The sequence below is a fragment of the Limulus polyphemus genome, unplaced genomic scaffold (genome assembly GCF_000517525.1).
Source record: "Limulus polyphemus unplaced genomic scaffold, Limulus_polyphemus-2.1.2 Scaffold834, whole genome shotgun sequence".
NCBI lineage: Eukaryota > Metazoa > Arthropoda > Merostomata > Xiphosura > Limulidae > Limulus > Limulus polyphemus.
The window spans coordinates 343,640-356,909 of NW_013666444.1; the positions used below are offsets into that span (position 1 = coordinate 343,640).

Here is a 13,270-nt window from a genome sequence, read left to right on the forward strand (position 1 = left end):
ATATGACTGAAAAATTTCATTTTTTCTGAAAAGGTGGTGTCTATTTACTTGTGACCATGCTGTGTATGCTATGTATTATTCAGACATAACCAAACTACTACCATGTCACTACATAGTAAATACATAGTGTGTTTGCTGGATGACATCTCTATTTCCTTTTGGTGAGCAATATCTTGGCTTCACCTGTAAACAATTCTTGGAACTGCTTGCCCTCTTCACAAAGTTAAACCATTTCCTCTTTAATGATGTGATTTATGATGAGATAGATGAAATCTCTGCTGGTTCAATGATAGTCAGTAATTTTCTATGCTTCCATGAATGCAAGTGGCTAGAAAATTGCCCATGTGATTTTAAACCTGTCCTTTACAAATGCTGTATTGATGACACTTTTTTGCTATTTCGACAATTGAGTCACATTTCCAAATTCCTTTCGTACCATAATTCCCAACATCCCCAAATTAACTTCAGATTTGAACTTGATACTTACTTCTCTGGGCTTTGCACTTGGGACTTCCCGCTTTTTTCCTTTATTTGGTGACAGAGTACAAACTTTAGTTTCTGAAGCTATGTGGTAATCAGCTACGCAGCAGATGATACAAAATTTTTGGAAGTCAAGGCACTACAGCATTATATCTGAGAAAGAGTTATAACTGATGGTGTTATAATGAGGCCGTACTGTAATTAGTGCTATTAGTGCTAAAATGTGCTATTCGGAGTGCAAGGGTGTCATGTGACACAGACAATTGAAGATTACGAATTTAATTTAATATTTCCTTTTAATATTAAGAAATTAAAACTTAGATACTATAAAAATTTGAATTATGGTCTACAATTTTATGGTAAGCTTATTAGCATGCATTAAAAATAAAGTTAATAAATTAATTCTGAATGTAATTGCATTAAACATAGGATTAAGTGAAGTATGTTGCAATATCCCCTTGAGCAGAATAGATATCATCCACTATACAGAGATCAAAGACACAAGCAGCTAGAATAGGGCAAATACAGTGGTTTTTCAAAACAGACTCGCCTCTTCTTGCACAAAGGCTATCTCAATTGTTGACTACCCTCTAAATAAACAATGTACCAGGTTTGCATCATTTCTGAATATGTACATATCATGTGACTATTCTCTATCAATAGTATTACACCACCTGTGATGGTGCAACTAGCTCCCTCTACTATTCTCACTCAATCCCCACATTGTTGATTGTCATCACATAGTTTAGAAAGTTTTTTCCAAGTGTGGCTACAATTTTTGATTGTGCTTTGTTTCCATTTCTGACAAAGTTTATTCAACAATTTCTAATTTTCGTGTTTGATTTTATTCGTTTCACAAATTTGCATTTGAAATTTTCTCGTTCCTGAATTCTACGTGTTTTAGTATGAATTCAAGGTTTCCTGTGGTATACAATGATATTACTGTGACAGGTGACTATGCACATGGCACGACTTCCCTGGATCAGTTTTATCTGCTGTAGAATTACATGCCTTGGTTCACACGGAGTTCAAGTCTTACTTTAAGCCTGTGTTTTCTTCTTCTTTTCAGTGTGACACTGTTTTTGAGGAAGAAGACACTCATTGAGTTGCCGCTTTGGTCTCTTCTTTTTCTTGCACCTTTCATGTCTTTCAACTGGGGGAGACTTGTTCTTCTCCTCCTTTCTTCCTCTGGCTTCAAGTTCTCCCAGGAGAGTTGTGGTAAGTTTTTCAACATGTATACTTCACACTAGGTTGATATACCCATGTTAGGCCTGGTTCCAATGCCCTTTGCATGACTTTGCCCTTCTTTACATGTGGGAGATTTACATATTTCACGTCATCAATGCTCGGAATTTGGTAAGTTAGATATTTAGGTGTACTTTATCTATGTTACTTTTGTTTAATGGTAAGTTAGATATTGAATATTACTTTGTAATTTCAGTAAATTTAATCGTTATGCATATTCATTAATTTTATGTATTTTTAATTCGTTATTAATAAGTACTTCCCCATTTTTTGTCAGTGTGTGACTTAATTTAGTGTCCTTTGTTGTCTAGGTTATTTTCAGTGTATGGCAAATTAGTTTATTCTTATTCAGGTGTTTTCTAGGTAATTTTTATTAGTTTGTTTTTTCATTATTATTGCATATTTTGTGGACTAGGTACATTTAAATGATTTGTCTAGTTCGTATTTATAAGTACTGTATTAACTTGGTATGTTTCAATAGTTTGTACCTTACTAACATTACTACAAGTAACATATATTTCATTGTTCCATTTGTTTTTGTTTTTTTCAATGTAGTTGTTACCTATGTACCTTCTCATCCCCATTTATGTCAGTTTCAGACTTCATTACGTGTCCTTTGTTGTTTCAATTAATTTCGTGGAATAGTATATTAGATATTCCTTATTTATGTGTTTTCTCAGTAATTTTCGTCTGTTTACATGTTTGTTTTTATTACATACTTTATGGACTGGGTACATTTAGATAGTTTGTTTGTTTCATATCTAAGTACTTTGTTAATTGGGTGTGTTTGGTCAGTTTGTACCATCCATATCACTACTAATAGTAACAAGTAATTCTTTGTTCTCATTGAATAATTTTTTTTTTCTCATTGTATGTACCTTCTCCTCCTAATTTTAGTCCATGTAAGACTTAATTCTGTGTCCTTGTCGTGTAGGTTACTTTCTTGGTTTGATACTTTAGAAATTGATTATTATTGTGTTTTCTTGGTAATTTCTGTCAGTTGGCATGTGTGTTATTTTTAATTTCTTTGTGGACTAGAAAAATTCTGATACTTTTTACATTTGATGTTCATCAGTCTTTGTTTACTGTGTATGTTTCAATAGTTGGTACGTTACATATCATTACTACTAGTAAAAGCTATTCATTGTTCTATCTCATTTTTTCACGAGTGTCTAATTGTGCTGTCCTTTCCCAATTTTCATCAGTGTTGGACTTACACTTTTGCCTTGTTATTTCACTGATGTGTTTGTTTCTTTCCCATTTGTAGGGCTAAGCTTAGCTTTGGTTCCTAGACAGATATTTACATGTTTTGTTGAGGAATATAAACTTTTGCTCAAATTTTACACTCCATGTGTCTTGCATTCTTCCTTCTCTAGTTTATCTGGCACCTGCTTACTTCCTCCCATTCTCAGTCCAAAGTCCACACTCTTCTACTCCTACATGATGCAGAACAGGTTGGTTTCCTTATGACAAGGGGGAAGTCATCGGGTGGGTTCTTCTTTCTAACCTCAGTCAAGCTCAGCCTTCTCCTCTTTGTCTTTGGAGAGAGCAGTTCACCCGTCCCTCACCTTTTTATGGCTCAGTGTGTTCTGTCTCTTTGGTTATGTGGACATCTTTGGAAGCTCATTCCCATGGGTTGGACTCGTATGCCTTCCCTTTGAACACTCCTTGATCTGTGGAACTTCTCCTCAGATCCCTGGTTTGGTGGTTGAGTTAAGTAAAGACCTCAATGGGGGTGCTGCTTACTCTGCCTCATCCTGATTTACGTTTTTTTCTTTCGGTAACTGAGGTTCTTACCTTGACTCCCAAAAGATTTCCAGTCTTTGGTGAATCAAGAACTTTTTATCTATATCACCTTTCTTGAGCCTTGTTTCACCTCACATTACTATGGTACATTTCCATCTCTTCACTGTGGTCACTTATTTTACTGAGTCAGTGGGTACCAATTCCTGGTCTCTGTGCTTTCAGATACTGGATCTCTTTTCTGAATTCACTGTCATCACATTGTGATACTCGCTTGCCTTTTTCCTGGCTCCTTCCATCTGGTGGTGGTTTGATTATCTTCCAACAAGATTCTCATCCCCAATTGGTCCATCATTTCACAGATGTTGCCACTCTCTGTCTTCACACATGGTTTTGTCATGTCCATCGTCTCAACCCAGGGTCTGACTCCACATTTTGTATCCTTCCTTCTTGATCCATGAGATTTTCTTCGATGTCCCCATTTCCTAATAATGTTAGTATACCTCTGACTTTGGTCTCTTCAACTTGGTTTTTGTCCTTCCCATCCTTCCTTCCTTTTCTTCACCCAGTAGTTTGTCAAAGGCTTGTCAACCTTGTTCGCACCAAGCACTCGGGCAGCCTTCTCTATCTCCTTCCATTTCTTCTCGGTTTTGTCTCCCCCTGTCCTTTCCCTTCTATCCGGTCCTTTGCTTTGCCTATTGGGATGTCAATGTGTTCTTTGTCTTAATGTTCCATCTACCTTCTCTCCTTCATGACCTAATTCCATCTCCTCCTTGCTTGTGGTTATTGTTGTTCAGATTTGTTTTACCATTCATGTTACCCACATCCTCACCATCCCTCCTATACTAACCTCTATCTCCACCCAAGTCCTTCTTTCCTAGAACCTGTGCTGCCAGTAACTGTTCTAGTTTTTTCACCTATTTCTTTACCTTCCATTTCTCACTTGTAGTTCCATTCCAATCCAGATAGGCTTCCTTGTCTGGTTTGTTCCTTCGGGTTTTATTGGCATGTTTTGCCTCTTTTTAGGGCTCATGTTCCTGACTTTTTATTCTTTGGAACCCTTCAGTTTCCATTGTTCTGTAACCTGTTACTCTCACTGGATAGGTTTGTCAACTTATCCGACTGGCTTATTCGGACTTGTCCATGGAAGGTTGCCGTCTCCACAATATCTCTTTGCATCACATTACTATGTCTTTTGATGCTTGCCTTTGCCATCCTTTGAAGGAGATCATTCAGCTGGAATGTGAACTACTCCCAGTATCTTCATCACTCATTAGCTGCTTGTTCTGGCTGTGTCTTCCTCCCATGGTAATTCTACACACATCCATTTGCCTTTGCCTGGGTTAAGTATTATTGCTTCCTTTCATCTATGTTTTCTTTTCACTTGGCTAATCTTAGCATCTTCTTTACAGATCCCACCTTATGGCTGTTTTTGCCTGGTCAGGTATGCTTTGTTGTTCTGTAAGACCACCAGGCACCTTCTTGGTGTATATCTATGTATTATAATTACATCTTTAATGGACTTCATGAGTAAAGCAAAAGGGGATTTCTGCCAATCCCTGCCGACCCTTTAATTCCTTGATTGGGTTTGGTCTGCTTTTCAAAATAGAGATACACAGTCACCCATTGCACTGTCTCCTGTGTAACATTCCTCTGAACTCTCCACCATCTTTTTTACCTTTTCTTTTTTTTAGAGTAGAGCATGGGAGACCTTATCATTCTCAGTTCCAACTTGCTGGGGTGGTGGACCATGAAGGTTTCCTCATATATTTTGCTATACTTATGCTCATTTATCCACTCAGGAGAAGAGGACAAAGCTGATTCCCTACTGGCACTTCCCCCAAATGTTTTCTGCCTGAGCAGACTACACTCAATAAACCCAGTGATCAAATATTATTTTGGGCCAGCCTATGTGGGATCCTCCTTATAATTCTGGGTTCAGGATGACAATGCCCCATTTCTATGGTTGTGTGCAGTATACGCCTCTCATTAATTTCGGTTGTGGAAGGTTCTTTCTTGCTTCTGTGGTTGGGTTTTAGACACTTCATCTGCCTTGTAATACAGACACCGGAACATCACCCGTTCCTATGGTTGGGCAAATGCTGCTTGTACTTCTAGTAATTCTGGATACAGGATGTCTCTACCTTGCATTTATGGTTGAGTGAGTTTTGATTTTACCTGTAATGCCTATTACAGCTTTCCCTATTCTTATGGTTAAGTTGAGGCAATACTAAGACTCTGTAATGCCATGTTTGGTTTGTCATACTTCTAGCACCCATGGTGGTTTTGGGAATTTGTCTGGTTACGACTGTTTGTTCACTTTATTTTCATAATTTTGGTCGCTTGACGTACGACGTTCTGTTTACTTATGGTTGGGGTTGTTGGATATTGATAACATGGTCCACATGCCCTAACCATTTATTATGATTACATTTACTTTTCTCGTTATCTGGTGATACAACTTGCACCTTTTTAATGCTCTTGCAATTGTGCAAGCATTACCTTTTCTGCCCATTTTATGCTACTTGCCTAATTCCTGGGTGAAAAGCATATCTGTTCCAACTTTCCACTTGGTTTATTCTTTGTGCACCTATACCAGCTTCCTATCTATGTAATGTTGGATTCTAGCTTTTCTGTGAGGAGAGGTAAGTTCATTTCAGAAGTTTACCTTTTCTTACACTGAAAATGTCTTTCCAATAGGTACTTACATCCTTTCACACACTTTCCTCCCTTCCTCTCCACTAAAGCTGGTGTTTTTATTCTAGTACCTGCCAATTCTCGAAAGTGAGAATTGAGCGGGAATAGCAGAAGGAGCTAGTTGCATCATTATAGGTGGCACAGTACTGTTGGTGGAGAGTAGTCACATGATATGTACATTTTCAGAAATGACACAAAACTGATGGTGCACTGTTTACTAAAATTTTTTTTAGCAATGCTTAGAGGGCAGTCAACAATCAAGATAGCCTTTGTCTGAGAGGAGGTAAGTACCTATTGGAAATACATATTCAGTCTGCTCTTTGCTTGTTATTATCCTGTGTTCCTAGAAGCATTATTTAATTTAATAAAACAATATTTAGTGCAATAATATTGTGAATATAATAGAGTTAAGTTTTATTGAGAGTTGACAGCAATAAATATGACAATCCGGGTAAGTACTATATTTCTTGTTTTTCATGTGTATTCTATATTTATTATTATAAAAGTAACAAAAATGTAAAAATGGGAAATTTTTTAGGTTATATATGGTTAGATTAGGAAAAAGAAAGAAAATGAATAATAGCAGAAATTTTCATGAGTTGCACTATTCAACAACTTGCAAATAGCCCATGTATTATATAATTCGATAGGGTAACATGAGCTACACATTTTCCAAGTGACTTACAACTTGTGTGTCAGGATTATTAGTTAGCATGGTTCAAAGGACAATAAAACAATATAATTTAAGTATATATAGATGTATACTGTTACAGTTTAAAGCTATTTAGGATAAACAAATGTAGTTTCATGTTACAATTTGAAGTCATTCTAGAAAGAAAAAGAAACCATGGTGGTTAAGAGTTTGGTCAGAGTGACCAACCTCATATAGATTTAGGATAGAGAAAATAACAGAAGAAATATAAAGTTTTACTGAAAAAAGTTTGAAATTTATTTAGGAGGTTTTAAAGATTATTCAAATGAAATTTGAAAATTTATTGATGAACATGAAAAGCACTTTGCACTCACTTTGACTTCATATATTCATGGAAAAATATTTTGTGAAAATTCTGATTTTGTGTCTACAGATGACTTATTGCATGCTAGAAGCTTGCAAAATTTTTAGAAAATTACAGTATCGAAACTATAAAGATCGATTTGAGTTCACGAACTTGACTGATTCAATTGAGTGCATAGCGAGAGTATTAACACTACACCTGCATTTTTTATGAATACCCATCATGATATTGGTTTTTCAAGTTAAACCTGAAACACATTATAGCAAGGGTACAAGAAATTGAATTTGTCAGATATGCAATTTTATAGTGTAAACAAAGTCTTAATTACTTGAATTTTAAGTTAGATGTTTGTTTTGTGTATGTAATTCCTGGTCTCTGAGAATAAACTATTATTTCATTCAAAACAAGTTATAATTAATGAATTTAATTGTTGTATTTTTCTGAATATATATTTATTTCTATCATTTGCTGGCTTGGAATGTTTACATCTTTTTTGTATATTTTCCTTCTTGCCACAACTGCATAAAATCAGAAAAGAAACAAAATGACTTACCAAGAAGTTGAAACAATATTAAATGAAGTTACCCAGTCTAAGGATGGGAAGGTAGACTATCTTCGTTTGTGTGCCACTATTATTTCTGTTGCAAATCATTGCCACTATATAGCTGAGAGTAAAATTTCCTCCATTGAAGCTCAGAAAAGAGTAAACTCAAGGACTTTTACACGCAGGCCAGGTTAGAGGTTTTATTTTATTTTTGGTAAAAATATAAATTTATTTTACTGTTAAGGTATGAAGCTTCTAATATTAGCAGTAGCATCTTGATTTTTATTATACCTCCGCTGCAAAGCCATTCAAGCAGTCTGCCATTGCTAGTGGTAGGGCAAATAAGATTTTATGTTGTATCTACAAAAATATTGAATGCAAGTCTATAGAGGTTATAATTTCATTGTATAGGTCACTGGTTTGGCCACATTTTGAGTATTGTGTTCAGTCTTGGGCTCTTTAACTTAAGAACTACATTAAATTGTTGGAAAGGATTCAGAGAAGGGCTACTAGAATGGTGCCTTGGATGGATGGGTTATCATATGAGGAGAGGTTAAGATCTCTGAAGTTGTTTTCTCTTGAAAAAAGAAGAGTTAAGGGTGATCTGATTGAGGTGTTTCAAATTGTAAAGGTAATTGATAGTGTTGATGCATCATCTTTTTTCATACTTAAAATTAAAGGTGAGAATAGGAGGACTAGAGGCCACAAGTATATATTTTGGAAAGGTAAGAGTCATCTTCAGCTAAGACAGTTTTGTTTTTGTGACAAGGCTGTTGGCCTTTGGAATGGGTCGCTTTTGGATGTTGTGGAGGCAGTAAATTTGAGAGAAAGCTTGATAAATGTAGAAATGATAATGGCTGTGTTTAAGATTTTTTTAAATTTATTTATTTAATTGTTTTAGTTTAGCTTAGATGATGGAACAGCTGAAATGGACCAATAAGTCCCATGTTGTTCCTAGACATTATGTTATGTGTTATGTTCTATTGGTTTGCCATTGTTCATTGGTGGACAGGATATCTCAAGATTAGATAGGTTGATTTTGACCAAAGTTATACAACAGGTAGTGTGTCAAAGTTCTAGATGTGTTAGCTTTTGAAAATCATTGTTCCCAATTTAAACAATCACTGACACAGAAATTTTTTCCTTGTAGACAGTTACTATATCATCCAACATGGAGGACTTAAACATATAGTATAACATTGGTGGAGCATAGTTGTTTCATAAACAGAGTTTGCACTTGTTGATTTAAGTTCTTATTGATAGTTATTTGCTTCTGTGGAAGTTTAATTTATCCAAAAAGTTTTCAATTGTATATATTGTTTTCAATTGCGTGATAATCATTTAATAAATTTTTAAAATATATTTCCGATACGTTACCTTACCTCCTTTCACAAAAAGCTTTCTCAACTAGTACTGCCCTCTATCAGTGAAAATTTTTTTGCTGGTCACTAGCCTTGCAACTCCCACTTCTATCTGCATATCAACATGTAAATGGCCATGCAGCAACCCTCCACAATTAGGCGTGTGACACTAACCCTATCATACCTACCACTCTCTTTAATCATATACCTGTTTATCACTTCTCGATTGGCAGTCTTACTGAGTAGACATGTTTGTTTTTGCTCACAATTTAGTTATTATATCCATGCACTTTTACTTTTGTGTGTTTTTCTAATTCAGTTATTGTCATTTTTCCATATTTTTTTGTGAGGAAGCATGATTTATTTTCATTATCTACTCTCCCTTTATTTATTCTTTATTCAAGTTATCTACTGATGACATGATGACTATCATCCATAGAAAATGGTATAATTTCAAGCAACATTCTGTCATTACAGTGCCAAGGTGTGTGTGTGTACATGTGGATGTAACTTTGGGCAGCCTTTCCCCCCTCCTGAATATGTTTATCTGTTGCATATCATTTTGATGGTCTTACCCAGGCCTCCTCCTCTCTTTTGTAAACTTAATTAATCAGGTATGTTGTGTTTTGTCTTTGTCTCCTGTTTTCCTTTAAGATGCTACCCATACCATATTAGGGGATTAATCTTTGGGTCATTCTTTAGTTTTTCCTCCTTAACCAGATATTGGAGCTCTTGCTACTCATATTGGGGAACAATTGTATTGGGAAAGATTGATATGCTTTAGCTTTGGTAGTTCCAACTACCCATAATTAAGCTCATACCTTCTGGAATTCTTCTTTTGTGGGGTTCAGAACCTGATACTTTGGTTAATTTTCCTTTTTCCCATATACTTTTTATGATATCCACTATTATGTGTGCATTATTTTCCCTTCACTTTTTGGTTGAGGCTATTCATCTGTCACATTCAGGGTTTTCTGTTTGTCATAGTAGCCTCTTTATTGCTTCCATGGCATGCCTTTCCTCTTCAGCTCTTGTTTTACAGATGTGGATGCTCTGCTGTTGGGTTCTTCTAGGTCTGGATACTGTTTTATCTAGGATTCGTTTACCCTTCTCTTCACTGTGTGAATTGCGTATGGCACCGTTTCCTTGCATCAAGAGGTGTTTGGGGGTTTTCCTGACTCTTTAGAGTTCGAGGTTGATTTGGCTTGTCTACCTAATTTTCTATCCTTATGTCCTCTCTGTTGTCTCCCCTTCTGATCCCCCCCCCCTTCAGTGGAATTCCATTTCTTGCCAATGTCAGTTGAAGGTGGTTCGAGACTTACTTCTCAATAGTGCCATTTAAGAGAAAATATTTCTTATTAGGGGTTTATTCTAATATTTTTTTTATTTTTTTTGGTTCCCAAACTAATGGGAGATTGGCACCCAGTTTTTGATTTATCACCTTTGAACTGCTTCCTTATCATTCTCAAGTTCACCATAGAGTCATACTTAACTATTTGTTGGGTTTTCACTCCTGGTTTGTAGGTGAAGTAGTTCAATATGTCGGATACATATCTACATGTTCCCATCTCCCCAGCATCCAGACATTTTCTTCGTTTTGTTCATCATGTGTGTCAGTTTTGGGCTTTTCTTTTCTGACTTGCATAAGCTCTCTATGTGTTCTGCCAAATGATCTAGACCTTTGCTCAACTGCTTCATTCCCATGGCCTTTGTTTACACCATTTCATCGATGAATGGCTACTTCTAGTTTCCTTACAGGCTGACACTGCTCTACATACACAGTTTCTTCTTTGAGAAGATGCCTGGGTGGGTTGGCTTATCAAAGTGTGGAAGTCATTCTTTACACCTACTCAACTTCTGGCTCTTCTTAGTGTGTTTCTCATCTCATTTCTCTGTCGGGACCAGCCTTCTCCCCTCAGTTGAGAGCTATGGAATGTCTCGTATGTGGAATCTCTTATTTTCCTTTTCCTTCTCCTTGTGAGGTTCTATGTCTCTTTTGGGGACATGGGCTTCTCTTGAGGCCCCATTCCAATTGGTCATGCCCATATGCCCCAACTTCAGTGGGTTTTGATAGACCAATAATGCCTTAATCGTTTTCCTTGGATGCTCCTCTTACTCTTTCTCTTCACTTAAAGTCCAAATTTGACTAGTGGTTAGATCGGACCAATATTACTGCAGGGGTTTCCTCTTCCTCCTCCTCGTCTGGATTGTCACCTTTTTTACAGCTGCTTCTTTTTCCATCTGGGAAGCATTTCTTGATACTCAGGAGGTTTAAGGGTGGGGAACTCTTTTCGACGTCATTCTCCATATCAATCTCTTGAACGTCTTGCTGTCTTTTGGGTAGTACTTACCTTCCTACTGGCTTATCAGAACCAGGTTGTGATGATCTTCTCTGACAATTCTATGGTACTGCCCTACATCACCAGACATGGGTACACCAGGTCGAGAGACCTTTAGTTTTGAATTGTGGATTTTCTGTATTTGGCCCACAACAATCGTGTCACTTTGTTGGCATGCCTTATTACAGATGCCCTGAATCTTGTCGCAGATTGGTTATCTCGTCCCAACAAAATTCTATCGATGGGGTAGTCTTTGGATTCGCTTGTTTTTGGGAGTTGTGTGTGCTTTGAGGTGTCCTCAGTTGGCATGTTTTTGCCTCTCATCTTGATACACACTTTCCCCATTTATGGTCTCCTGATCCTAATCCATTGGTATAAGTAATGGATGCTCTCAGTCAGGATTGAACAGGTCATTACCTCTATGCATATTCTCATAATCATCTTCTTCCTAATGTCATAGACATGTTTGTATTCCTGTTAAGTACCCCTTTTTGAGGTGAAAGGTAGAGGACCCTATTCCCACCGTGGACCTAATGTACAATTTCAGATGCCACCAGGTGTTGGTTGAGGTTGAACTCCCATTTAGGATCTCTTGTGCCATAGCTACTCAACACCTGGGAATCCCTTTCCTGCTGAAAAGTTTTGGAGCCTCTCCATGTTTCTACTCTTTAGGTTCTGGCAAAACGTTTCTGAAGGGCAAAGAGTATACCTGGCTTAAATGTGGTACAGTCTCCCACTGGTGTGATGTTTTTCATTCCTTACCCCATCTCATGGTCCTTTTTTTGAGTGCTTTCTCAAGGAGGATCATATTGTCACTAGCCCTCTACCAGTTCATTTTGGGATTCTAACTTTTGTGAACAGAGGTAAGATATTGTTTTGGAAGTTAACATTTTCTGAAACTGAAAATGTATTTCTGATAAATACTTACCTTCACTCACATCCCCCCCCCCCTTCCTGTCCTCTTTACTTCTGGTGTGATTTGGTTCAGGTAGTTATGACCAATATTAAAGTGATAAAAAGTGCATGATTAGAGAGGGTGGTTGTTACAATAGGGGTAGTGTCGCACTCCTATTAGTTGAGGGTTGCTGCATGATCATTTACATGTTGATATGAGAAAGTGGGAATTGCAAGGCTTGTGGTCAACAAAACATTTGTGCCAATAGAGAGCATAACTAGTCGAGAAAGCTTTTTGTGGGTAGAGGTAAGTATTTGTCAGAAATACATTTGCAGTTTAGGAAAATGTTAATTTTAGGCTTGTGGTGTTGAAAATAAGATTTAAAATTTTGTTCTTTTGTTTATAATCACATTGGGATAGCTTAAGATGATAAAGACTACAAAAGTAAATGACGGAAGAAAGTTTATTAAAAGAGAGTTGAAAGTATTTTATTCTTAATAATATTATATATTTACCTTCAACAATTATTACCCATGCTTGTACTTTTATAACTTGTAATGTTTATGCAGCTTATCATGAAATTGAATGAAAGCAACATTTCATGTCATTCAAACAGCTTTTTAGACATTATTTATTAAAATAAAAATCACAGTTGATATCAAGTGTTAACACTGTGACTGAATATTACTATATATTGGTTTATCTGATTAAGACAGCATTAGAACTGGGTAATTGACTCAGTTAATTGATATAATCAATTATCTATCAGTGTCACATAAAATAATTAATTAATAAATATTATCATTAAATTAATTAATGTCAAAAAAATAATCAACTAAACAGAGTTTGTGTTTCTAGCTGTTATTGTTTTCAGCTATTCCAACTATCTGTTGCGTCAGCGAGGTCACGTGACTAGTATCACGCCACTCCTTCTCTCGAACCTTCGTGAA

The 13,270-nt window shown here is 36.4% G+C and overlaps 1 protein-coding gene across 3 annotated transcripts in view; it reads left to right on the forward strand.

The window, feature by feature from the left end:
• LOC106460776 (EF-hand calcium-binding domain-containing protein 7-like) overlaps positions 1 to 13,270 on the forward strand; it is a 91,888-nt gene that overhangs the window by 38,814 nt on the left and 39,804 nt on the right. For all 3 annotated transcript variants that reach the window (XM_022387561.1, XM_013920512.2, XM_022387559.1), the window contains exon 5: positions 7,714 to 7,915. In XM_022387561.1, the coding sequence (XP_022243269.1) occupies positions 7,714 to 7,915 (202 nt within the window). The remainder of the gene's footprint in view (positions 1 to 7,713; positions 7,916 to 13,270) is intronic.